General features: G+C 43.7%; 3 protein-coding genes across 4 annotated transcripts in view; 1 reads left to right on the top strand and 2 right to left on the bottom strand.

Annotated features, from left to right (window-relative positions):
• Positions 1 to 4,396, bottom strand: part of CCDC73 (coiled-coil domain containing 73) — a 74,218-nt gene extending 69,822 nt beyond the window's left edge. Inside the window, exon 1 of the mRNA XM_070428099.1 lies at positions 4,314 to 4,396. The gene's annotated coding sequence lies outside the window, so the exon portion shown is untranslated. The remainder of the gene's footprint in view (positions 1 to 4,313) is intronic.
• A 133-nt stretch (positions 4,397 to 4,529) lies between these two features.
• LOC139018982 (membrane-spanning 4-domains subfamily A member 8-like) overlaps positions 4,530 to 26,284 on the top strand; it is a 55,371-nt gene continuing 33,616 nt past the window's right edge. Inside the window, exons 1-5 of the mRNA XM_070428093.1 lie at positions 4,530 to 4,574; positions 15,666 to 15,771; positions 18,665 to 18,726; positions 18,985 to 19,165; positions 24,968 to 25,186. The gene's annotated coding sequence lies outside the window, so the exon portion shown is untranslated. The remainder of the gene's footprint in view (positions 4,575 to 15,665; positions 15,772 to 18,664; positions 18,727 to 18,984; positions 19,166 to 24,967; positions 25,187 to 26,284) is intronic.
• Positions 8,532 to 26,153, bottom strand: LOC139018983 (membrane-spanning 4-domains subfamily A member 8-like). Of its 2 annotated transcripts, none has more exons than XM_070428096.1 (7): positions 26,045 to 26,153; positions 20,189 to 20,411; positions 18,189 to 18,311; positions 14,951 to 15,010; positions 13,754 to 13,885; positions 9,271 to 9,384; positions 8,532 to 9,117 (listed from the first exon to the last, which is right to left on the bottom strand). In XM_070428096.1, the coding sequence occupies exons 2-7, from the start codon at positions 20,396 to 20,398 to the stop codon at positions 9,028 to 9,030; spliced, it is 729 nt and encodes a 242-aa protein (XP_070284197.1). In that variant the 5' UTR covers positions 20,399 to 20,411; positions 26,045 to 26,153; the 3' UTR covers positions 8,532 to 9,027. The 2 variants fall into 2 exon arrangements, with proteins under 2 accessions (XP_070284197.1, XP_070284198.1); XM_070428097.1 differs by having other exon boundaries at positions 20,189 to 20,408; positions 26,045 to 26,139.

Raw genomic sequence — 26,284 nt, 5'->3', positions numbered from 1 at the left:
TATTTTTAAAAATATATTTTGATTTTAGAGTGGAAAGGAGAGGGAGAGAGAGATAGAAACATCAATGATGAGAGTCATTGATCAGCTGCTTCATGCATGTCCCCTACTGGGGGATTGAGCACATAACCTGGACGTATGCCCTTGTCCAGAATCAAACCCGGGACCCTTCAGTCTGCAGGCCAACACTCTATCCACTGAGCCAAACCGGCTAGGGTGAACAGCACCCTATTGATAGACCTAGAGCAGCGGTTCTCAACCTGTGGGTCGCGACCCTTTAACAGGAGTCGCCTAAGACCATCGGAAAACATATATATAATTACATATTATTTTTGTGATTAATCACTATGCTTTAATTATGTTCAATTTGTAACAATGAAATTGGGGGTCACCACAACATGATGACCCCTGTATTAGACCTAGAGGGTCTCCCACTGCAGGGAAGTGTTCCAATAGTGCCTTCTTATGGACATTCTGAGAACAGCACCCTATTGGTAGACCTAGAGGGCTCTCACCTGCAAGGAAGTGTTGTAATATTGCTCTCTGCCAGAGCACAAGGTGAATGGCTGGACATGAAATTCTGTGTGTTGGCCCTTTAAGAGGGTGCCTGCATTTCCAGCCATCTCTCCCTGGCAGACAGAAACCCTGCTGCTTTTCACAACTAGATGTTATGTGGGCACCTTTCTCACTTCTGGTGCTCTTTGCTGGGGGGCCCAGGTTGGGGATTAGACCCCAGAGTCTCAGTGAGATATCTCTCCGGAACTTCAGCTGCTGTCTGTGGGAGCCTGGCCAGACCTTTCGCACCTCCACCCTTCCTACCAGTCTCTATGCAGTCTCCACTTTCCATCCTTGGTTACCAAGGTTATCTCCAGCTAGTCTTCAGTTGATTATTCAGGATGGTGGGTGTTGTTTCTTTTTGTGTGGGTTTTTTTGGTGTTTTTTGTTGTTGTTGTTGTTGTTGTTTTTGTGTGTGTGTTTTTGTTTTTTAGTTGTAATTCCAGTTTGGTCCTGGGAGCATGTCTGAGTAGTATCCACTTAATCTGCTGCCATTTTTTAATCTCCCCTCTTGTGGACATTCTGGGAACAGCACCCTAGTAATAGATTAGTTGCAATACTGGTCTCTTGTGAGCACTCTGAAACAGCACCCTACTAAGGGATTAGGTCCAATAGCACCCCCTTGTGTGTATTCTGAGAACAGCACCCTAGTAATAGATTAGTTGCAATACTGGCCTCTTGTGAGCATTCTGAAACAGCACCCTACTAAGGGATTAGGCCCAATAGCACCCCCTTGTGTGTATTCTGAGAACAGCACCCTAGTAATGAATTCTAGGAGTCTGAAAAGAAAACCCAATTGACAGTCCTGGAGGGCTCTCTCCTTGAAGGCAGGTGTTGCACTAGTGCCCCCCTGTGGATATTCTGAGTATAGCAGTCTAGTAATGAATTCTGTGAGTCTGAATGGGACAACTCAACTGTCATTCCTTCAGGTAATATACCAAAAATTATATACTGGGGCCAACTATGACCCAGCATTGGGAAATACATCAGTGAACAAAACACAAACGTCCCACTTCTCTAGAAACTAAAGTGTTTCCTCTCTGACTAGTCCTGCATTGGTTCAAGTCTTCCATACATAGAGCTAGCCTCCTTGTGGCTTGCCAGCCTGCAGCCCCTACATCTCTCTCTGCCCTTTCTACCCCCTGAATTGGACAATGCTCTTGATTGATTTCCCTGGGTCCTGCTCTAGTCACCCTCCCCTTTGAGCATATCTGTCTATGCTCAAAGACTTTTAATAGCCTCACCTCCCATGGTCTACATTTTCCTGCCAGAGGCAGCCTTTACTCGAACTGGTTCCCCTGCCATGAATGCTCTCCTCTATCTCTTTTCTGGCTTCACGGTGTGCCAGTGTTTGGGAACCTAAGATCAGTTTCCAGTGAGTCATGCTGTCCTTTCTGATGCCCCCTATCTCCCTCATGGCCCAGTGAACCTCTGGAGGGTCCTACGCATATCTGTGTAGCACTCCAACTCATACCCTGCACCCAGGTCCTTTCACTGCTCTCCAAGGTTCACAGAGCAGCAGGCTCATTGGTACTGGTGCCCCCTGTGGCCACGAGGAAAATAGTCTCATCTTCCAGCAAAGACTTCCTTGGGTCCCCTCCATTTGTAAGAGTGGAACTCATCAAAGCCCAGTGCTGCTGGGTTACTCCTCAGGGGGAAGTAAGGAGGGTCTGGAAGCAGAGAGCCTTCCCAGTGAACACCCTTCTTCAGAGGCCCAGGTTGGGGTGGAAGTACTCACTACATTGGCTTGGGCTAGGGTGGCTTGGTGCCCAAAATGGGTGGCAATGACTGCAGTGAAGAACTCCAGGATGGTAAAGATGGTAAGTACAGCCAGATTGCCCCTGCCCACATCCTGGGGACCAAAAATCACAGTTAAGGCAAGCAAAGATTCTAGATCGAGGAGGGAAGGCGGTCCAGAGTGAGAATAACTTGCCCATGTCACACAGCCAGTTGGTGGCAGAGCTGGAGCTGGAGCCACCCATCCTGTGCCCTCTCCTCACTCTACCAGGCTGTCTCTCCGTTCTCCCCAACCGCATGCTTGGGCCAAGGTCATGGGTCAATATGCTCATGGGGGTCTAATGGGACTGGCAGACCCTGCTAAAGCCCAGGGCCTTGGCCTCCTAGTGCTGTAAACTTCTGCCTTCCCCAAGCTTTGGATATGGCTCTTCCATTCTCCATGTTTTCCCACTACTGGGGCATCTGAAAGCACACCCAGTTAGTGACACCAAAATCCATGAGCAGAATGGCCAACCCAGCAAAGGCTGCCATGGCCCTGAGAATGTTTGTCCTTAGGCTGCTGCTCACCTGCACGAGGGAGAGACAGGAGGGAAAGGAGAGAGGAAATAGGTGAGGAGAAAAAGAGAGGTCAAGAAGCCCGAGCCTCCTATACCCAACCCTCCCATGGTTGGGGGTAGTGGCTATTGACTCCAGTTCTTGCTGACCCCTCTCCTTTTCTACTGTCCTTCCCCAGGACCTCAGGAGAATGGCCCTATTATGCATCCAAAGCCTCCATCAACTCCCCGATGCCCGCAGAAGTCACCAGAGCCTTCCACAATGCTCTCCAAACTGCAAAAAGTAGTACATATGAAGCTCCCACCGCATATCCAGCCCATTGTGGATGTCTGGGTGATTTCTGTGTCTCTGTTTCCCTTGGTGGGCCAGGAGTTTCCCTCCTTCCCACCGCCTGTCTCTGCATACATGCATCAGTGTTTAAGGTTGCCCTGGCTGATTGGTTCCTAAGAAAAAACGAGTTCTCTTTCTGGTGGCACATAGTTGGGAGTATGGGCCAGGTGGCCTCTGAAATACACAGAGGTGGTCCCTGGCCTGAGGGTGCAGAGATGCTGGTGGTGGCTGAGGGCAGGAGGTGGAGGGGGGGGGGGGGGGCGTAGAGAGAGGAAATTGTGAGTCTCAGGAATTATGTGACTTTCTTGCTTGGAATTGCTTGGCCCACCAGGAGAAACAGAGTCACAGAAAACACCCAGACATCCACAGTGGGCTGAATATGCAGTGGGAGACTCATATGCACTACCTTTTACAGTTTGGAGAGCATTGGCATCTGTATGAGACCTCAGATCCTTACCCTTTGAGGGAGGTGTTGTTCTGACCATTTTGCAGACCAGTAAACTGAGGATCAGAAATCGCAGTATGGTGTGTGGGAGGTGCTGCAGGCCTTGAGGTTACGGGTATGTGTTAAAGATGTTAAAACAGAAGTTTCAGTTGAGAGCAGATCCTGGAGTGAGCTGGACACAGAAGGCCGAGAAGGACTTGCAAAAGGCAGGTGGCAGAGGGCCTGCTAGAGGACTTTGACACTGTCACCCCACCCTCCCCTTGGGCTGGGAGAGGAAAAGAACTGTAGAGCGATGTGACCACTGTGTGTAGGGGAGGGGCTGCATCCTGTTTACCCTCAAACCAAAGGGAGAGGCTGGCTTTAAGATTTGGAGAAATTGCTACCCATGCCCTGAATTTTGGGGGAGAGTTGTTGGAGGAGGTGCACAGAGAGATCCCAAGCAATGAGTGTGTTCTGTAGACCCTGCCCACCACCTCTGCAGAGCAGTCAGCTTAAACACCGCCAGTCTCAGGGAGGGTGATGCCAGCTAACAAGAGTAGTAAGTAAGCTTATGTTTCCCTATCCCCTCAACCTCTTCCTTCCATTCTCCAGCCCTGAAGAGGGTGGAAACACAGGTAGCCAGCTAGGGGAGGGGTCCGGGAGGAGGAAAAGATGGTGGAAAGTGAGTGGGGAGCCCACCAAGGCCCCTTCTTACCTGACTTGTGCAGGGCTGAGGATCCAGCTGCCCTAATTCACGTTATGACGTAACACAAGACTGGACACTCTGATGACTAAATCCGGCTGTCTGCCTCACCTGAGAGCAGCCAGAAAAGCCACGTGACTGCCCCACTTCCACCCTCACATAATCGCTATGAGTGTTAAAATAGAGCTGCTCGTCTAGTGCCTAGCACAGTTCCTGGCGTGCAGGAGGCATTCAATGCTTTTTAGTTTCTGCTGCTGTTAACAACCTTCGGAGGTACGTGCTATTATTCATTCCATTTAGTTCATGAGGAAATTGAACTATGATGTAGGAAAGAGTGAGTTGATGAGATGGGTGGAATCTGGTGGAATCTGGTGCCAGGTAGAAGGAGCCCAAAAACTTCCTCTGTAGTAATTGGTGGGAAGATAGGCTATGGACACAGAAAGATCGAGTCTTCTGATGTATCCAATTTCCTGGGGAAACAGGAAGCAGGTTCATTAAGAGAGAATGAGAATTGCAGAAGAGGTATTGAGATTTTCAGAAAAGGGGATAAGGTATGAAATAGTTTGTCTAGAGGTTTCAAAAGAGTATAGAGTGGGGATATGAAGCATAACGATTAGAACAATTTTCTGGCAGTCAGTAGGCAGTCAGTGGGTTAAACCAGGGTTGGGATTTTTTTAAAATAAATCTTTATTGTTCAGATTTTTACATTTGTTCCTCTTTCTCCCCCTATAGCTCCCCTCCACTTGATTCCCACCCCACCCTCTGCCTTACCCCCCCACCCCACTGTCCTCTTCCATAGGTGTACGATTTTTGTCCAGTTTCTTCCCGCACCCCCCACACTCCCTTCCCCCCGAGAATTGCCAGTCTACTCCCTTTCTATGCCCCTGATTCTATTCTATTCATCAGTTTATTCTGATCATCAGATTTTTTATTCACTTGCTTTTTAGATTCACTTTTTGATAGATATGTATTTGTATGTATTTGTTGTCACTTTGTTGTTCATAATTTTTATCTTTACCTTTTTCTTCTTATTCCTCTTCTTAAAGAATACCCTTCAGCATTTCATATAATACTGGTTTGGTGGTGATGAACTCCTTTAGTTTTTTCTTATCTGTAAAGCTCTTTATCTGACCTTCAATTCTAAATGATAGCTTTGCTGGGTAGAGTAATCTTGGTTGTAGGTTCTTGCTATTCATCACTTTGAATATTTCTTGCCACTCCCTTCTGGCCTGCATAGTTTCTGTTGAGAAATCAGCTGACAGTCATATGGGTACTCCCTTGTAGGTAACTAACTGTTTTTCTCTTGCTGCTTTTAAGATTCTCTCTTTGTCTTTTGCCCTTGGCATTTTAATTATGATGTGTCTTGGTGTGGTCCTCTTTGGATTCCTTTTGTTTGGGGTTCTCTGTGCATCCTGGACTTGTAAGTCTATTTCTTTCACCAGGTAGGGGAAGTTTTCTGTCATTATTTCTTCAAATAGGTTTTCAATATCTTGCTCTCTCTCTTCTTCTGGCACCCCTATAATTCAGATGTTGGTATGCCTGAAGTTTTTCCAGAGGCTCCTTGCACTATCTTCATATTTTTGTATTCTTTTTTCCTTTTGCTTTCCGGTTGGGTGTTTTTTGCTTCTTTGTATTTCAAATCTTTGACTTGATTCTTGGGATCCTTTAGTCTGCTGTTGGATCTCTGTATATTATTCTTTATTTCAGTCAGTGTATGCTTAATTTCTAATTGGTCCTTTTTCATATCCTTGAGGGTCTCACTATATTTCTCGGAGGTTTCTAGAAGATTCTTGAGCAGCCTTATAACTGTAGTTTTGAACTCTATATCCAGTAGTTTGCTTTCCTCCATTTCTTTCATTTGTGACCTGTTTCTTTGTCTCTCTCTGCATTTTGGCTGCTTCCCTGTGTACCATTATTGATAGAGTGGCTTTGTGTGCTAGGTGTTCTATAGAGCCCAGTGGCTCAGCCTCCCCAATTACCTGAAGTGGACACTCTTGGTGCACCCCTTAGTGGGCTGTGTGCACAGTCTTGTTGTAGTTAAGCCTTGATTGCTTTTGGTATCACTGGTAGGAATTGACCTCCAGGTCAATTGGCTGTGAGAACCAGTTGTGTCTACAATGGGAGAACTTCTGTGCTGGAGACACCCTTACGGGACAGGACTTACTTCAGTGAGGCTTTGGTGCTCACTGAGTCTATCCCCTGAGTGTGTCTCTTATGGATGTGAAGAGTTGAAATCTGGATGGTCTCACTCTGACCACTGGGTAGACTGGCTCTTGGATCTTCAAGGAGGTGCAAAGTCAGCCACTGCCTGAGCCACCCATCAGGAGCTACAGAGAGATCTGCAGATTCCTCCTCTTTGTTTGGGGTTTGGAGGTGCCCAGATGAGGTGCAGCTGTGAAGTAATGCAGGCTGCTGACAAGCCTTAGGCCTTCTTTTGGAAGCTCTGGGGTTCTCTGACCCAGTTACAGTTTGACAGGTTTTTAGGCGGAGAAAGGCCAGGCCATTAGTATGCAAAAGCCTCTGAGCACAGCTTGGGTGGGGTTGTAAATTGGGTGGGGTGTGGTCTCAGGAAATCAAACAACAATGGTTGGCCATTGGCCCTCCCCCGGATAGGTTCCTGGGACTCTGTGTCCTGCGGCCCGTGCAGGAACAATGAATGCTGCAAGCACCTCTGTGAGAAAGCCACCCTCACGTTCCGGCCCGATGCCAGACAGTCCAGTTTCTTCCCGTATGAGTCTGGGTCCCCAAATTCTCACCTGGAACTGGAGTTCAGAGCAGTCGGGAGTCTGGTTGAAAAAGACAACAGCGTACCCAGTTGCCAGCCCCTTTCTCGCGTGCCTCCATATCTCCACATTTCCACACCTCTGCACCTCCTACCGGACTCAATGTGCTTTTCTCTTTCCTTCTACTTGTAGAATTTCCACTCAGCCAGCCTTCCCGTTGTTCTGGATGATATTCGTTTTGTCTTTTGGTTGTAGTTTTAATGTGGTTGTGCATGGCAGCAAGTTCAGTTACTTATGCCGCCATCTTGGTTGTACCCCAGGGTTGGGATTTTTTTTTTTTCAGACAGTACACTGAGGTGAGATGGGGCAAGGGAGTTGAGAATGATTTTAGTGATGACATGGGAGTCTAATATGAGTGATGAGAGATGGATGGGGTGTAGGTCCTGTTGGAGTTGAGAATTATAGGACTTGGGGCAGTAAGTTGGAAAGATAGGAGGTAGAGGTTGAAGAAAGGGACATTAAAACTGAAGTTATGGAGGGGGTGCAGTTGTGGAAAGGACCGGGTTAAGGTATGCCTATGGGAGTGATTGAGGTGGTATGAAAGCAGGGATCACTGAGGAAGAGGAGGACTAGTGTCCTTATATTCAGAGAAAAAGGAGGTCAGAGAAGGTGACGCTCACAGGTGTATTTCTGTTCTCCTTTTCCCTACCTTCCTTTGCCCTATTGGTGTTTGTCCTTCTTTGTGTGGAGCTGATGGTTATAGTAGGAAATGCTCTTTTTTTGTCTGGTTGTTTCTTTACCCTCTGCGTTACTTCCTGGCTGGCTTGTGTTTTGTTGAGTAGTATTTTCTGAAACCTGTAACTCAGTCCCATTAGAGATTGGTGGGTGTACCATTATTGAGATTTATTTATTCTACCCTTTTTATTGCCTGTCAAGTTCTATTTGTATGAACAGACCCCTTCCCTTAATCATGGTCATGTGCTTATAGCTGTTCCCAGCAGGGGAACCTCTGATTACCAGGGCAAGGGTGGGTGGATCATAGCCAACCCATTCCCACTGAGTGAGTAGCTTGGAACATTATGATTCCAGGACCCATAGGACTTGATCATCATTGCCATCATCAGCATGCTTTCTTTCTGTCCTGGGACCAGCACTTGGGACATGACAAGATGAGGTGGTCAATAGCATGGAATATGGAGGCAGAGAACATGATTCAAATCCAGCTTCCACAATTACTAGTGGTATGGACTTGGGAAAATTACCTAGGCTTTCTGAGTCCCAGATTTTTCATATTTCTTGTTCTTAAGACATAGATAATGTTACTCTGTAATGTTTGGCTAGGAAATGAGATAATGCAAGTTAAATAGCATTGAGCAGAATAACTTGGGAAATATTGAGGCAGGATAGTAAGAAGCAAGAATAGAGAAATTCCTTGATAGGTGAAATAAGGGAAACTGAGACAAAATAATTAAACAAAGCCAAATAATTTGAGTAATTTACAGCCAGCTAATGAATCACAAGGTTTTTATCTTCCCTAAACAAGGACAATTAGGAGAAAATGGTTTACACATTTCAGTACTTTGTGTGTTCACTCATGTTCACCCTCCTCTTGTCATGAATAGAGAGGCTTGAACATATCAAATGCTCATTGCACTTTTATTCAGTGAGTGAATGATTGGGAGAATGAAGCTGGGGTTGTCTAGACATTTGATCCTCTAACTCATAAGCTCACACAGGTAAGTAAATAAATATGTGCACTGGATGTTCCACAAGTTGATGTCTTAGGGAGGACCTCTTTGCTAAAATCCACTTCAATGTCCTGTCTCCTTTTTAAATAGAGGAACAGCATGATTTACAGGCTGAAGAGAATGAAGTCAAGGGTGCCAACAGCTGGGGAAACACATTCCCTAGTTTGTCAGGGGAGGAAGAAGCTGAATTACAGAAGCCTAGAAAGGGGAGTTCTTCTTTTGGTCCCAGTGAAAGATGCTTCTAGAACTTTTGGCTTATCGGGAGCCCTGAACCACATTGAAATAACTTGGTGTTGAGTTCAATGGTTCTGGATTGGTGTAGATGGTTTGGAAGACCATCGGCCCCTGGAAAAGATAGGCACAGGAGGTACATTAGTGAGAGCCGTGTACGCAAATAGGCCTTTAGACATTCTGGGCAGGAAGGGGAGCCTGAAGGCCCATCTGGTCCCCACACTCTTTGGGGCATGTTTACACCCTCTGAAGGTCCTACAAACTCACGCTGTTGTGTGAATGGCGGAGTAGTTTGCAGCCAAAGTGGGCAGACGTGCAGGCAATGCAGAACTCCAGGAGGCTAAAGATGAACAGCACGGCAGAAGTAGCTACTCCAGGGGACTAGAATCAGAAGGAACACAAAGTCATGAGTACTGCCCCGGGAGTGTGAAGTTTGGCCCAAAGCATGGCTTTGCAATGGATCATGGCTAGGGCTTTGAGGAAGTTCCCTAACCTTATCTCAGCCTCGTGGAGAAAATAACTCACCAGGTTTTGTGAGGGTCAAGTGCGTTTGTAAAAGAATTATTTTAACACTTACTACCTGTGTTCTTCTAAGGGAAACATTGTTTAGGGAAACACCTTGATGACTTGTTTCAGGTATAGGGCACGAGACCTAAGGATGGGGTCTGGAGTGAGACAGTGAAAGAGTGAAACTGTTCTGTGTAGGAAGTGAATAGAAATTTGGGAGTAAGGATCGGCCACAGAGAGGAGAAGGAAATGACGGGACCAGAAGGTGGAGTCTGCAGGAGAAGGCATCTTGTGAGAAATTAAGACATTACAAAACAGGAATGTCTAACCTCCAGGCATCAGTAGTTACCTCCACCATCCCTCCAAACCTTTAGAGAAAGTCAGCTACTAAAGCAACCTTCCTGGCTTGCGACCATGGCATTTTGTGGGGAGAAATAATTGGGACTGTCTTTATAGCTTGGGAAAACAATCAGTAAAAGGTTCCCCAAATGGAACTAATTCAGCAGTAGATTTCACGTGAGCACCAGGAGACATCTAAGCCAGGGGTGGGGAATGTCTGGCCAGGCCCAGAAATCATCTGGTCTGGACCTGCCATAGCAGTGGTTCTCAACCTTCTGGCCCTTTCAATACAGTTTCTCATGTTGTGACCCAACCATACAATTATTTTCGTTGCTACTTCATAACTGTAATGTTGCTACTGTTATGAATTGTAATGTAAATATCTGATATGCAGGATGGTCTTAGGCGACCCCTGTGAAAGGGTCGTTCGACTGCCAAAGAGGCAGTCGCGACCCACAGATTGAGAACCGCTGTGCCAAAGCATTAGCGGTAAGTTAATTAAATGTTTGACCAAATATAACAGGTTAATTTTTAAGTTGGTAAATTTGTATGGCCTGCAAGTGATGTTATAAATATTCAAATGGGCCTTGGTAGAAAAAAGGTTCCCTACCCCTGAATTCTAAGCCCTTCCCTTGCTGTTCTCCAACAATGCTCAGGAAAATGGGGTCTCCCACTGTGTCTGGGGAGAGAGATTGGGTAGAATCCACTTTATCATAAAAGGACAAGAGATGAATGACCCCAATAACCACATGGTTTCCAATTACAGGAGAGAATAAATATGAAAGTGAAAGTGCATGGCACATGGTAGGTACCAAACAAATATTTGTCAATTATGATTTTTAAAATGGCATTGGTGATAGCTGGCTGCTCAGAGAATCCTCTCTTATGGAAAGACCATTCCTCTTCACTTTCCTTTTCTTCCCTCCCTATTTAGTAAGCATTTTATTAAACATCTGCTTGCTACAAATGGCTAAGAAAGCATCCTGAGAGGCACAATCTAGTGAGGATGGCAGATAAAGATGTAGATAATTATAATTCAAATCAGACATGGTAACAGGTATAAATGAGTCAAAAATAGTGTCTCAAGGCACTAAGGAGAGATAGTTTCTCAGTAGAAGATTCAGTGATGTGGGTTTGGACATGTGTCCAGGCAAAGGGGATAGCAGGATGATGATGTCTCAGTCAAGGAATCACAGAAGCTTAGGGAGAAGGGCCTTTTGCAAATGAAGCTGGTCCTTTTCAAATGTATTTTTAACAATATTCTTTCATAAATAAAACTTTCTAATGGGAGGGAGCTGGAGGCTGGGTGAAAAAGGTGAAGGGATTAAGAAGTACAAATCAGCAGTTCTAAAATAGTCACAGGGAAGTAAGTTAAAGTATAGCATGGGGAATGTAGTCAATTATACATTGTAGTGACTATGTACGATGTCATGTGGATAAAGTCTTTATTGGGATGATCACCTCATTAATTATACATGTCTAATTATTATGCTGTACACCTGAAAATAATATAGTATTGTATGTCAACTGTAATTGGAAAAAAACAAACACCCTTCCATGAGGGAGAAGGGATCCTCAAGCAGCTTAGATAGTTATTATTTGGTGAGCATTAATTCGTGCTTATTGAGCCCTTGAAGTAACCTATCCTTGGCTGGCTCATCTTTTGCTAAGCTATGAAGTCCAGCCCTCCTTGTTCAGGACTGAGGCAGGAGGTGAATGGGTGGCCAGAAGGGAAGAATTCTCTTTCCAAGGTCAGACATGGGCAGAAATGAGATTAGAAGTCAGGTGGTAGTGTCTCCAGCCAGTGTGATGACTGAGAAACTGGTGAAAATGGCTGTATTCTGGATTCATTTTAAAGATGAAACCAGCAGGATTTTGCTAAGGAGTTTGCTGAGAGGTGTGGAAACAGAGAGCAGGTCAATGATTTCACTAAGTTTTTGTCCTCAGTGACTGCAAGGATGCAGTTGCCATCAACCTGCAAAAGGCAACCTGAGAGAAGGTCTGGGAAGTAAAATTTAGAGATGAGATTTGAATATGTTAACTTCAAGATAGTGAGTGGACAACTGGACACAAGAGACCAGAGTTTGCGAGAGATATTTTGCAGGAAGCTATGCAACTGGAGTCATTTTCATAGAGAAAGTGTTTCAAGTCACCAGACTGGATGACACTGCCAAGGCAGGGAGTTGAGAGAGAAACAGAAGATTGAGGACTGAGTGTGAGAAGTTGGGTAAAAAATAAGAACCAGCAAAAGGGACAGAGAAGAGAGCAACCAGTGTGGGTGCAGGAACACCAGCTGCAGGGCCTGGGAGCCACGGGAAGTCCACCAAAGAGGAGGAATGATGGGGGACCTTGAGCAGAGGAGGCTTTTGGAGAAATGAGGCTGGACATATGGCTAGAGTTGGCTCAAGAGATTATGAGAGGAATTAATTGGAGACTGTGAGGTAGACAATTCTTTTAAGGAATTATCTGCAGAGAGGGCCAGAGAAATGGGGAGGTAACTGAAGTAACCAAGGAAGGTTGGTTTGTTTCTTAAGATGAAAAAACAAAAGTGGTTTAGATGCTTATAGAAAATCTGTAGCAAGAGGGGGAAAGTGATGTAGAAGAGAGGTGGGGGCAAGGGAGAGAGGAGAAGTACATGGAGTGATAACCTTGAGTGGGCAGAGGGGACAGGGCTGCTGGGCAGAGGGAGACATTGAATTTACATGGAACTCATCCATAGCTGCACTTTCAGATCTTTAGGACCAGTGCCCAGAGGACTTGAGATGTATGGTAAATGCAAAAACAACACTGGATTTCAAAGATGTGGCACCAAAAATGCAAAATATTAAGTTAATAATTTTTTTAACCCAAATTACATATGGAAATGACATTTTAGATCAATTGGGTTAAATAAATGTACTATTAAATTAGTTTCACCTGTTGCTTTTTTCATTTTTAAATGTGGCAACTAGAAAATGTTAAGTCACATATGAGGCTTACATTACATTTCTCTTGGATAGCATGGGTCTTTATATAGCTAATGAGAATCAGCTCATTTGTCTATGCATATTCTATGGCTGCTTTCACAATGGGTTAAGTACTTGCAACAGAGACCAGATGGCCTGCAAAGCCTTAAATATTCACTCTCCATCCCTTTTCTGCACACTTTTGTCCATAGTAATGGGCAAGAAGGCAAGCATGTGAGTAGAGGTGCAGCTTGGTGGGTACGGTACATTATCTGTATAACTGCATCTAATTCTCCCAACAATGTCATAAGGTAGGAACTGTATTTTTTAAAAAATCTTAATTGTTGAAAGTATTACATATGCCCCTTTTTTCTTCCTTTGGCTTCTTAGAGCCTGCCCCCACCCCACTATTGTTTGTGTCCATGGGTTATACATATATACAAACAAGTTCTTTGGTTGATCTCTTCCCACCCACCCACCGACCTTTGCCTTCCCTTTGAGATTCGACAGTCTGTTCCATGCTTTTATGTCTCTAGATCTATTGTGTTCATTAGATTCCACATATGAGTGAGATCATGCAATACTTGTCTTTCTCTGACTGGCTTATTTCACTTAGCATAATATTCTCCAGTTCCTCCATGCTGTCTCAAAGGCTAAGAGATCCTTTTTTTTTTTTTTTTACTGCTGCATGGTATTCCATGGTGTAAATGTACCGCAACTTTTTTATCCACTCATCTACCGATGGTATTGTTTTATAAAGATAGAAACCAAGACTCAGAAGTCACATGCTTAGAGTAACAGCAATAAAGCTACACACTTGAAACTCTGTTCTGATTCTGACAACATCTCTGTTTTCTTTGGTGCTTGGTGAAGAGGCTTGGTGGTCAGGCCTTTTCCATGATTTCCTAAACATAGCTAAGCTGGAATCCAGAGGAGCCTTGGCCAAGGGGAATACTCACCACACCCCAGTAAAGATAGTAGTTGGGATAGTAATAATATAGGGGGTTGATAATCAGATCTGTGATGAACAGCGAGATTCCAACCATAGAACAGATTGCACTGACGATGTTCAAGCCCAAGCTGCCATTCAGCTGAAGAAGACACAGAGGGTCAGGATATGAGAGAAAAATGATTGTAGTTGAGTTGAGCATAGATTAAACTTGTGATTCTTAATGTGAATTCCCAGAATCCTAGTTCTGGAGCAAGAGGTTTACTATGCAAAAAAGGAAAATGGTGGTGAATTAGCTTTGAAAACACCTGGGCTGAAAAATGTTAAACAGGTATTTTGTGCAGGACTTCTCAGAGCCTTTAACATGGATTATGGATCTTCCAGAGATGGGGACTACTAAATAGATATTTCCACCCCCTCCCACAAGTTTATTTAACCATAAAGTATCTCATGGGACAAGTATCCCCAAGAATAATCTTTGGGAAACACTTGACCCATTTATCCCCCAGGAGATGGGTAGGAAACTTAACCCAGGCGTCTTGGGATGTGACAGGCTCTGATGCTCCAAAATTCTGGTAAATGTGCAGAAAGGCATGCCCAGAATTGACCTTCCCTATGGAGATTTTAAAATAGATCTCATCTGGTTTGGGACTGGTTCAGTTTGGGGCCCCATGCCCCAGATAACCTGCTTGTGAGAGAAGCAAAGGTACTTTCTTAATCCAGTGCTTGGGGACTGCCAAGCCTTGCTCACGTTAATTTACAGAGCTTATTTGGCAGGATTCCTTAGGGAAGCTGCGGACTGAGCCTCCCCTGGCTTCCCTGTAGAAATGTTGGCACTGGGCTCTATGTGCTCCAGGCAGTCAGTGCCTGCTCTGCTGGAGGGGAGCCCTGCACCCCAGGTAGCTTTTTGCCTCCTCTTGTAAGATCCTCTTAGGAAAGTTATTCTCTCTGTCTCTCCACACCCTGATGCCTAAATGAAGTTGGTTTTATTGCCCTTCCTTTCCCCGAGTCTTCTGAACTCTTTCCCCAGTTGTGACTCTGGTCAGGTCCATGTGATCCTGTAAATGAGCACGCATGTCAGGGCCCTGTGTCTGGTTATAAGCAGGTTCAAGGATGAGGGAGGCATTGTGTGTGAGCTTCTTTCCCCTGTTGTGAGTCTCTCCTAAGGGTCCACAGCTGGGAGAGCCTGTCTCAAGATGGGACTTACCAGGCAAGGAGATCTCGGTAGGTTTTCTGATGCCACTGAGAGGGATCCTGAAATGGTGAACTGGCACAGAAGAGAGGGTGTTTAGAAAGAGGTTGGGTCAGGGCCCCACCTTCAGGCTTCTGTGTTTCTTATCACACATATATTCTCTCATAAATGCTAGGATCCTCTGCTGGGACCTCCCACTCAACTGAGGAGAGAGAGAGAGAGAGAGAGAGAGAGAGAGAAAAGAAGAAGAAGAAGAAGAAGAAGAAGAAGAAGAAGAAGAAGAAGAAGAAGAAGAAGAAGAAGGAAGAGGAGAAGGAGGAGGAGGAGGAGGAGGAGGAGGAGGAGGAGGAGGAGGAGGAGGAGGAGGGAAGAAAGGAGGAGAGGGAGGGAGGAAGGGAGGAAAGAAGGAAAGACTATTTTGCACCCCTGACGGGGCAGTGAATTTGGATAAATATATATTTTAGAACCCACTATACCTGGTTTTAAACTCTAACTTGAAACTCATGTGATCTTGGATAAGTTATTAATTTCTCTAAGTGTATATTTCCTCTTCAAAAAATTGGAAAAACTATTTGTCTTCCTAATCGTTATTGAGATAATCAGGCCCTTGCATCTAGCATTTGGTATATCTTGCCCATGGTAGATCCTGTACATGGTGGATACTCAATAAAATTTCTCCTTTTCTTGCCTTTTATTTTCCCACATGCACATCTTATTGGCCTCCTAAAAGGATTCACTCAGGCATGGGGGCTCTTGAGGGAAGAAGGAAGGGTTTCTGTATTTTTCACTGCTTCTGGATATAAGCCCAACATTAGTCCTTACCTGTCTACAATTTGGTGAGTATCTTTAGTTAATCAGAAAAATGTTGCATTTCTGTGATGGCAAAGATCAACTATGAGGGCTACGGGGTAGATTGTGTGCATTTATTTCAACACTGATGTTCTGCAGGCATAGTGGCTGATGGGATTCCCTGCTGTCAGTGACAGTCTGAAAGGTCATCAGCTATGGTTTAATGGAAGCTTTGCTCAGCCCTACATGAAGTGCTTTTAACTTTGCCTTATTTAACTCCATGATGGCCCACCAAGCACCATTATTATTCCCAGTTTAAGGAGGTGTGGACTGAGGCTTAGAAATTTTAAAAAACACACCCCAAACCATCCAGAAAATAGCATATCTGGGAATCAAATCCAGGTAATTGACTCCAGATCTCATGTTTTTAACCCTCATCCTGCACTCATTCCACCTCAGAGTAGATGCCTGTGCCTTGGAATGGAAATGGGTATTCACAATGAAAACTTACTCTAACCACCTGTGCCTTGTGAGAAGAATGCCATTTTTCCTATAAGTGGGAAAATGAGTCTCAATTTTATGTTTTCTGCAGACTTTGTAGGAAAGGAAGGAAACAGAAGGCTAGACTTCTGGTGTCCCTGCTGGTCCTTTTAAGGTGCCTAAGAAGAGGGCCTTTGGTTTGGAGGAGGACCATATGATCTTTAGGAAACAGATAGTCTTGTAGTCAAGAAGGCAATGAAGAGCAAAAGTGCCCTTCAGGGAAAAGGGAGGGTGGTGTCATGAGGGCTGATGGGACCTGAGCAGCCTGGTGGAAGGGGAGATGGCCACCAAGGCCTTTGAAATGCCTTAAGAGAATCTAACACTCAATAGGAACTGTTTTGTGGCTGTAGCATTAGTCTTCTCCATTTTCCCAAACTCCACAGGAGTCTGTTATACACACAGGTGTCTGTGGTTGGCTGAGTTCCAAGTCTGGGTCTGTGATGAACAGAAAGGGCACTAGGCAGAATGTAAAAGGACCATAAAGGCAATACATTGGAGAAGAGAAAGGACCTGTGGTTCTTAACCTTTTAAGAGGTTCCAGATCATCCCGAGAATGTGATAAAAAACTATGGGCTTTTTAGAAAAAAATCTAATATGTTACTACAAAATATTAATCTGTGGATTCCAGGTTGAGTCCCTACTGTTTAATTTTAATGACTGTTCTGTGGCTGGGCAGCCACTCTTAACTCCTGGTGGAAACATTTTCCTTCTGGAGCTCTGGCCTTGGGCTTGCGTTGAAGAACATGTGAGCGCTTGGCTGATGGGTAGAAAAAGGTTTTCTGACCTTTGAGTTGGGCTCATTAGAAAAGGTGCCTGCTGGGGGGCAATGGCACCTTACAGGGCTGTCACTTGGTATATGATCTGAATTTTGTCTCCTCGTAATCCATCTTTTGAAGTCTGAACACCCAGGACCTCCAAATGTGACTGTATAGTTGTTTCCAGACTCACTATAGTTGGCCTTATTTTATTTTATTTTTTTTTTACTTTACAATGGTGTGAAAATGATATGCATTCAGTAGAAACTGTTCTTTGGATTTTGAATTTTGATCTTTTCCCGGGTGAGTTATATGTGCTAAGATACTCTCTGGTGATGCTGGACAGAAGTAGCCAGCCTCAGCTCCCTGTCAGCCATGTAATCATGAGGGTAAACAACCCTTTCTCTACAGCAGGGGTGGGCAAACTTTTTGACTCGAGGGCCACAATGGGTTCTTAAACTGGACCGGAGGGCCAGAACAAAAGCATGGGTGGAGTGTTTGTGTGAACTAATATAAATTCAAAGTAAACATCATTACATAAAAGGGTACGGTCTTTTTTTTTTTTTTTAGTTTTATTCATTTCAAATGGGCCGAATTCGGCCCGCGGGCCGTAGTTTGCCCACGGCTGCTCTACAGTGTAGTATTTAATGCACTTTTGACGCAGGATATTTTCAATTTACGATGGATTATTGAGATGTAACCTCATCATTAGTTGAGGAGCATTGTATTTGAAGATAGGGCCTTTAAAGAAGTGATTAAGGTTAAATGAGGTCCTATGGGTTCTCATCCAATATAACTGATGTTCTTATAAGAAGAGATATGAGGACAGAGACACACACAGAGGGAAGACCTTGTGAAGACACAGGAAGGAAGACAGTCACCTACACGCCAAGGCGCGAGGCCTCAGGAGAAACAACCCTGCCCACACCTTGATCTTGGACTTCCAGCATCCAGAACTATGAGATAATAAATGTCTGTTGTTTAGCCACCGAGTCTGTGGTATTTTTTCTGGCTGCCCAAGCAGACTAATGTTCCTGGTGAATAAAGCCTGAGCTGGGTTCACAGCCCGCGTGCTCTCTTGGCTGGAAAACTTCTGTAGCAAAGGACACAACTTGCCAGTGTGTTGGCACTTTCTGGAACTCACTTGGAGGGCCACTTACATTACTTACCAAGATGCCTCCCCAGAAGGGATAGCCTCCGTAGAATGAGATAGCTGTGTAGCCCCCAGAGATGATGGTCCCCATGATGATGCCCAGGCCAATGTGTATCAGGCCGATCAGGATTTGGATGGCCTGTCAAGGGAGCCAGAAGTTGAGGCCTTTGTTTCTGAGGCTGGAGCCTACCCACAGCCCCCCACCCCTCACACTGCTTGGCCTCCTTTTTATTTTAAAAAATATTTCCTTTTCTTGGTCTAAAAAGTTATATGAATAATATAAAAATAAAACTTGCCATAATTTTCCCCAACTCAAAGAATTACAATCTCTTACATTTTGGTGTATAACCCTCCATTGTTTTGTGTGTGTGTGTTTTTTTTCCCAAAAATATATAGTGTATTCAAAATGGCCCTGCATATTTAACTTAATAAGATTCCATCCCGAACATGTCCCCATGGTATTAAATATTCTTTAAACATATGTTTTTTAAGGATTTCCCACATTCCATTGCATGGATGATCTGTGAAGTAGTTGGAACAGAGATATTGGGCAGGTAAGATTGTTTCTGTTTTCATATGATAAACAACACTGTGATAAACATCTTTGTAGATAAGTCTTTGTGCTCATCTGTTATTTTGGTGATATTGTTTAGGATAGAAATTTATCTGCATCTCCCCCATCAATGAATATCTTGAAGTTCAGGGCCTCAGAATGAGTTATCATTTGGAAATAGGGTTGCTGCTGATGTAATTAGGTAAAATGAAGTGCACTGGAATAGGGTGGTCCCAATATGACTGCTATCCTTTTAAAGGAACGCCATGTGAAGAGTCACAGGGGCACACAGGAGAATGCCAAGATGGGAATAATGCTGCCACAAACCAAGGACCTACTGGAAGCTAGGAGACTGGCCTGGAACAGATCCACCCCTAGAGCCTTCAGAGGGAGCACGGCCCCATGGATACTATGATCACAAACTTCTGGCCTCTGGAACGGTGAGACAGTACATTTCTAAGTGTTTTAAGCCACCTCATTTGCAGTAATGTATTATGGCAGCTCCAGGAAACTAATACATATTCTTAGCCAAATGGTATATACACATGCATATGTATATGTATATGTGTATATACTACAAAAATGGCAGTGAATACAAGTACATTATTTCCTTAAATTTGCACAAATGGTAGCAAATTACATGCCATGTCTGCTCTTAACCCTCCTATCTGCGCCCCCCCCCCATTAATTATATAGCTTGTGGGTATGTCCATATCATTGTACAAAGAGTTTTCTTTTTTTAGCTCCACATTTCTTTCTTTGGATGTACAATACATTGATATAACCAGTATTACATTGATGGGTATTTCGGTTATTTCTGTTCTTTTTCTATCACAAGACATGCTGCAATAAAAAACCTCATACATGTCATATTTCCCCTGTGTCCTGGCATGGCTGCAGGACAAAGTCTCATAAATGGGATTATTGGGTATTTTTATATCGTTTGACATTACTATGAGTAGTATATGGGGGTGGAGCTAGGATTTCAACCTGAGCATCCTGGATCAGAATCCATGGTCATCATTCAACCATGCAATGAAATGGGCTTCCCCTTTTCCCACACAGGACAGCCATTTTGGGGGAACTTCAGTGTGAGCTCTTATCTTGTTCCCATTGGAGAAAGATTCCATTCAAACAAATTGGGTTTAGAATCCACCTTTTGTCTGGCTGGGCCCACCTTCTTCTAGAGGCCAGATGGGTCAACATGGATTCTGGCAACAGGACCAACATTCCAATTTACTGCTTCTTTGTTGCTTTTCCTTCTCTTTCCTAAAATGCCCAAGATAGATAGATAGATAGCTGATGATGCTACACAGCTGAGTTTTTTAATAGACCTGAGTTTGGCAAGGCTGGGTCAACTCCAGCCCCACTTGCTGAATTTGGAGTTTCTGTGTTTCTAAACCTCCTTCCCTGCACTGATTCCAGCCATGTGGCCAGTGCACACAGTGTGAAATCTCACTTACCCCTAAAACCTTGCCGTCTTTAAAGGATCTCTGGTCAGGTTGTGTATATACAGGCGGCTCCAAACCATGTAGGTTCCCAGGAATTGTGTGGACTTGGGGCTGGTTGAGTGGATATTGGGGCACCTGAGACATCCTTCCTGGGATCACAGGATACCCGTTGTGGGGTGCCATCACAAACACAGTATTGGCCTGGGAGCCTGCTGAAGTCATTGAATTCCTGCTGCTAAAAAATAAATGCAATAGAGTCATCTCTCACATGTGCACTAATATTTACATTGAAAAGATGAGCATCTCAACACCCTATGAGTTTATTAATTCTTCTTTAAAGATATTAGATAGGAGGTAGAGAGTACTTTCAAAAATCAATCACAAGAAAACAAGTGAAAAATACACAAAGATATGTAGGCTAAATATTGTGTTACTAAACAATGAATGGGTTAACAATGAGATCAAGCAAAAAATAAAAAGATACATTGAAAAAAATGAAAATGAGAACACAACAACCAAAAATCTATGGGACACAGGGAAAGCAGTCCTAGGAGCAAAATTCATAGCATTACAGGCTTACCTCAAGAAACAAGAAAAATCTCAAATAAACAATGTAACTTTATACTTAAGAAACTGAAAAAAGAACAAGCAAATCCCAAAGTGAGTAGAAGGACAGGATGGAAATAATAAAAACCAGAGGTGAAATAGAGTTAGAAAAAAAATACAAAAGATCAATGAAACCAAGAGCAGGTTCTGTAAAAATATAAAGATCAAACATCTGTAAGTATACTCCACAAGAAAAAAAGAGAGAGGCCCTAGCTGGTTTGTCTCAGTGGTTAGAGGTCCTGCCTGTGGACTGAAAGGCCCCAGGTTCAATTCCAGTCAGGGGCACATGCCTGGGTTGCAGGCTCAATCCCCAGTAGGGGCCATGCAGGAGGCAGCCAATCAATGATTCTCTCTCATCATTGATGTTTCTATCTCTTTCTCCCTCTACCTTCCTCTCTGAAATCAATAAAAATATATTAAGGAGAGAGAGAGAGAGAGAGAGAGAGAGAGAGAGAGAACCCAAATAAGTAAAATCAGACATAAAAGAGGAGAAGCAACAATGGACACAAAAGAAACACAAAGAATTGTAAGAACATATTATGAACAACTACATGCCAACAAATTGGACAATATCCCAGACACATATAATTTTCCAAAAACAGAATCAGGAAGAATCAGATAATCTGAATAGACAGATCACAACCAGTGAAACTGAGATCCCAACAAACCAAAGTCCTGAACCTGCTGGGTTTCACAGGTGAATTTTACCAAACATTCAAAGAACTGACACCTAGCTTTCTGAAACTATGCCAAAAAATTCAAGAGGAGGTAAGACTCCTAAGCTAATTTTACAAGGCCAGCATTATCTTAATTCCAAAACCATATAAAGACACTACAAAGAAAGAAAATTATAGGTAAATATCCCTGATGAGCATAGATGCTAAAATCCTCAGTAAAATATTAGCAAATCAGATCCAGCAATACATTAAAAAGATCATACACCATGCTCAAGTGTGATTTATTCCAGGGGTGCAAAGTAAGTACAATATCCACAAATCACTAAGTGTGGTATACCACATAAACAATATGATCATATCAATAAATGCACAAAAAGAATTTGATAAAATCCAGTACCCATTTATGATAAAAAACTCGCAGCAAAGTGAGAATAGAGGGAACATATCTCAACAAAATACAAACCATATATGACAAACCCATAGCCAATATCATACTCAATGGGCAAAAACTAAAAGTGTTTTCCCTCAGATCAGGAACACAGGGATGTCTGCTTTCACCATGCTTATTCAACATAGCACTGGAAGTGCTAGCCACAGTGATCAGAAAAGAAGAAGAAATAAAAGGCATCCAAATTGGAAAGAAAGAAGTAAAACTCTCATTATTTCCAGATGGCATGATAGTGTACATAGAAAAACCTAAAGGCCACCAAAAAACTACTAGATTTAATAAATGAATTTAGAAACGTAGCAGGATACAAAATTAACACCCCAAAATCCATGGCATTTTTATACACCAACTAAAGGCCTGGTGCATGAATTCGTGCACCAGTGCAGTCCCTCGGCCTGGCCTGTGGGATTGGGCCAAAACCAGCTCTCTGACATCCCCTGAGTGGTACCAGATGTGAGAGGGTGCAGGACAGGCCAAGGGTGCACAATCGGGGCTGGACAGGGATTGCAGGAGTGCTCCAGGGCATGTCCGGCCCATCTTGCTCAGTCCCAATGGGCCGGACCCCAGCAGCAAGTTCACCTACTGGTCAGAGCATCTTCCCCCTGGTGGCCAGTGCACATCATAGTGAGTGGTTGAGTAGCCTTAGCATATCATTAGCATATTATGCTTTGATTGGTTGAACAGCCAACTGGATGACGGGACACTTAGCATAGTAGGCTTTTATTATGTAGGATAATGAACTCTCAGAAAGGGAAACTAAAAAAAAAGACCCATTTACCATTGCAACAAAAAAATCCATATACTTAAGAATAAACTTAACCAAGGAGCTAAAAGACCTGTACTCTGAAAACTACAGGCTGTTAAGAAAAGAGGTAGAGGAAGATATAAACAAGTGGAAAAATATACCACTTTATGGATTGGTAGAATCAACATCGTTAAAATGTCCATACTACCCAAAGTAACCTACAGATTCAATGCAATTTCTATTAAAACACCAACGGCATATTTCACAGACCTAGAACAAACACTCCAAAAATTTAAATGGAACCACAAAAGACCCCAAATACGCCACAGCAATCTTGAGAAAGAAGAACAGTTAGAGGAATCATGATATCAAACCACACTATAAGGCTGAATGAGATTGGTGAAGGGATTAAGCAAAGAGAAAAAAAAAAGACTCCTGAGCACAGACATAGTATGGAGACTGCGAGAGGAAAGCGGGGTAGAGGGAGGTAGAAGAGGATAAAAGGGGGATAAATGGTGATGGAAGGAGAGTTGACTTGAGTGGTAAACATACAATGCAATATACAGATGATGTATTGTAAAAATGTATACCTGAAACCTGTATAATTTTATTAACCAATGTCACCCCAATTAACTGGATAAAAATTTTAATTAATAAACAAAACAAGTACATCCTGAATCTTCACATCCACCCAGTTTTACATGTGAGAAAACTAAAGCCCAAAGTGGATAAGTACTACAGAGGGCATTTTTGTATCTCTCATCATTCCTAGCAGGGTGCTTTGCACATAGTGGTACTTGAACATTGCAGAGCTAGAGTCTCCTGGAAAACAGTGAGTCAAATTCTCTCAATTTCTGAAAAAAGTAAACTGAGGCTGGGAGTGTGGACATGAATTCCCCTAGGTCCCAGCCATGTAAATATTCGTTAAATGGAGATCCTTATCCTCCAAGGAAGCCCATTGCCAGGGCTGAGTATATTCACTGGGGGGGGGGGGGGGGGGGGGGGGGGGCGTTCATGCTGCTCAATGTTCTAGGTCACTTGTGAATTCTGGTCTGGTTTTAAAAATTTCTTTCTCATTTCTTCTTTTTTTTAAGAGATACAAAGTAAGTTACATTTACTTTGCTTATTCCACTGTGCATTTCACTTGAATTCAGAACTCTTGTTTCATGCAGGAAATTTAGAGAAAAAGTAACATACCCGGAAGCAACTTTTAAATAAACCTTAGGTAGAGGTAATGACTCACAGAATCCCATATATGCAGCATAATAGAAATAGATTTGAAGACAGGATGGTATAATACATCCTCAGAAATACTCAAGTTGGCACCTCTGCTGATTAGCCAAGTTGATAGGGCTCTCAGTTGTAGAACATTCTAAAATGATATCACACAGAATTGAGTCTCCTATCTGAGAGAGTGCATTCATTTTATCAGGTGAGATTTATAGTCTACTAGAGGCCCGGTGCACGAATTTGCGCACCAGTGGGGTCCCTCAGCCTGGCCTGCGGGATCAGGCCAAAACCAGCTCTCTGACATCTCCTGAGTGGTCCTGGATTATGAGAGGGTGCAGACCAGGCTAAGGTTCCCCACCAGTGCACGATCGAGGCTGGGGAAGGACACGGGAGGTTGGCCATCCGGGGAGGGACCACGGGAGGGTCCAGGGCATGTCCAGCCCATCTCGCTCAGTCCCGATTGGCTGGATCCCAGCAGAAAGCTAACCTATCATTCGGAGCATCTTCCCTCTGGTGGTCAGTGCATGTCATAGTGACTAGTCGACTGTCTGTCCTGTGGTGGTCAGTTCATGTTATAGCGAGTGGTTGAGCAGCCTTAGCATATCATTAGCATATTATGCTTTGATTGGTTGAACGGATGAGCATACACTTAGCACATTAGGCTTTTATTATATAGGATTTTCCCATTCTTCAGACACTGCTTGCACTTTCTCCTCAGTACAAACCAATATACATATATTTACTAACGTACTTTACCCTCTCTATAAGAGTCTAAGATCCTAAACAACAGTGACAACATTTATTAGTTACTAGAGGCCTGATGCATGAAATTCGTGCAAGGGCCTTGGCCCTGGCCCCCGCCCAGCACAGGTTTGGATGGAAAGGCTTCCAAAAGGATGTCTGGTCTAATTAGCATATTACGCTTTTATTATATAGATAACAGCTATCTGATAAGTAACTTCATATCATATCACTTTCACTATAGTTTTTTTCTAAGCTGCTCTCACAGATCTTTATACACATAGACCTTAATTTTTATAATAACTCTGTGGGGGAGATAATATAGTACTACTCTTGTTTTATAGAGAAGGCAACTAAAGATAAAGAACTCTTGTTTCGGGGAAACCAAGATGTCGGCATAGGTTAACGCCGGAGTTTGCTGCCTCAAACAACCACTTCAAAAATACAACTAAAAGACGGAACAGACATCATCCAGAACCACAGGAAGGCTGGCTGAGTGGAAGTTCTACAACTAGGAGGAACTGAGAATCAGAGGAGGCGCAGTGCTAAAGTGAAATACTAAGGTGCGAAGTGCAGTGCGTGCGGCGCGGGCTGGTGGCTGAGGGCGCCGTTGTCTGTTTCAATCCGGAGGGAGCCTCAGACTCTGAGCTCCAGATCCAGGCGAGTCTCTAGGGACCCAGACTCAAACGGGAGAAGCAGGACTGTCTGGCTACGGTCCCTCCGAGGTTTGCAGCGGTTGCTGGGACAGAGAGGCAGAGCCCCTGGGGACAGACTGAGAGCAGCCATAACAGCTCCCTCCTCCGCCCTGTTGATCCCGTGGGACCAGCCCTGCCCAAGCCCTGCACAGAGGCATTTGCCGGATAGCCTCAGGCAAAGGCTAGTTATGGGGGGGAAAAAAGAGGAACAAATGTAATAATCTGAACAATAAATATTTAATTAAAAAAAAAAAGAACTCTTGTTTCACACAGGAACTTTAGAGAAAAAGTTAAAGCGAATTGTAGTAACATACCCGGAAGCAACTAAATTTCCAATTTAGGGTCCTATGAAGCAGAGAATTTGAACAATTTCTCTGGCCACGAAGTCTTCCTGATTTTTCTTAAAGGATAGCACTTTGTATTAGAAATTATAAATTTAGCAGCTTCAAACAGAATTCATTTATTAGCTCATGTCTGTGTAGGTCATAAGTCTGGCATGGCATGGCTGGGGTTCCTGATCAGGGTTTGACAAGTCTGAGAGCAAAAGTGTCTAACCAGACTGAATTTTTCTTTCTCCTTTTTGGGAACAGATCCCCAAAAGCTAGTACAATAAACCCTGCAATGGGCTCTTACCCACATCCAGAGTTATCGTAAGTATCATGTGGCAGGAAAACCTTATCAGCATCCCTGAGCTACAGATAGAAACCTTAGGTTAGGTATACTCACTTTGTTCTGCCAGTGGCTGTCTCTCTTGCTTCTCTTCCCCCTGGCTTGTTGTGGGCAACTTGTTTTTCCCTGAAAAGAACAAAAGCACTGGTCTCAGGTGGTTGGTACGTTTAGAAAGATCCAAAGTCCTTCTCCTAGGTGCAGCTGCCTAGGACTCAGCTTCCCCACCCACATTTACTTCCTGTAATTGACAAGGAACCAATTAACCTCAGTTCAATTGGGTAAGTGTTAAATGGTATC

Source organism: Myotis yumanensis, unplaced genomic scaffold, assembly GCF_028538775.1.
Source record: "Myotis yumanensis isolate MYYU_CA2020_CCGP unplaced genomic scaffold, mMyoYum1.0.hap1 SCAF_10, whole genome shotgun sequence".
Classification (NCBI taxonomy): domain Eukaryota; kingdom Metazoa; phylum Chordata; class Mammalia; order Chiroptera; family Vespertilionidae; genus Myotis; species Myotis yumanensis.
Note: the sequence above shows the minus strand (reverse complement) of the source record. Positions and strands in the feature narration are given on the sequence as shown.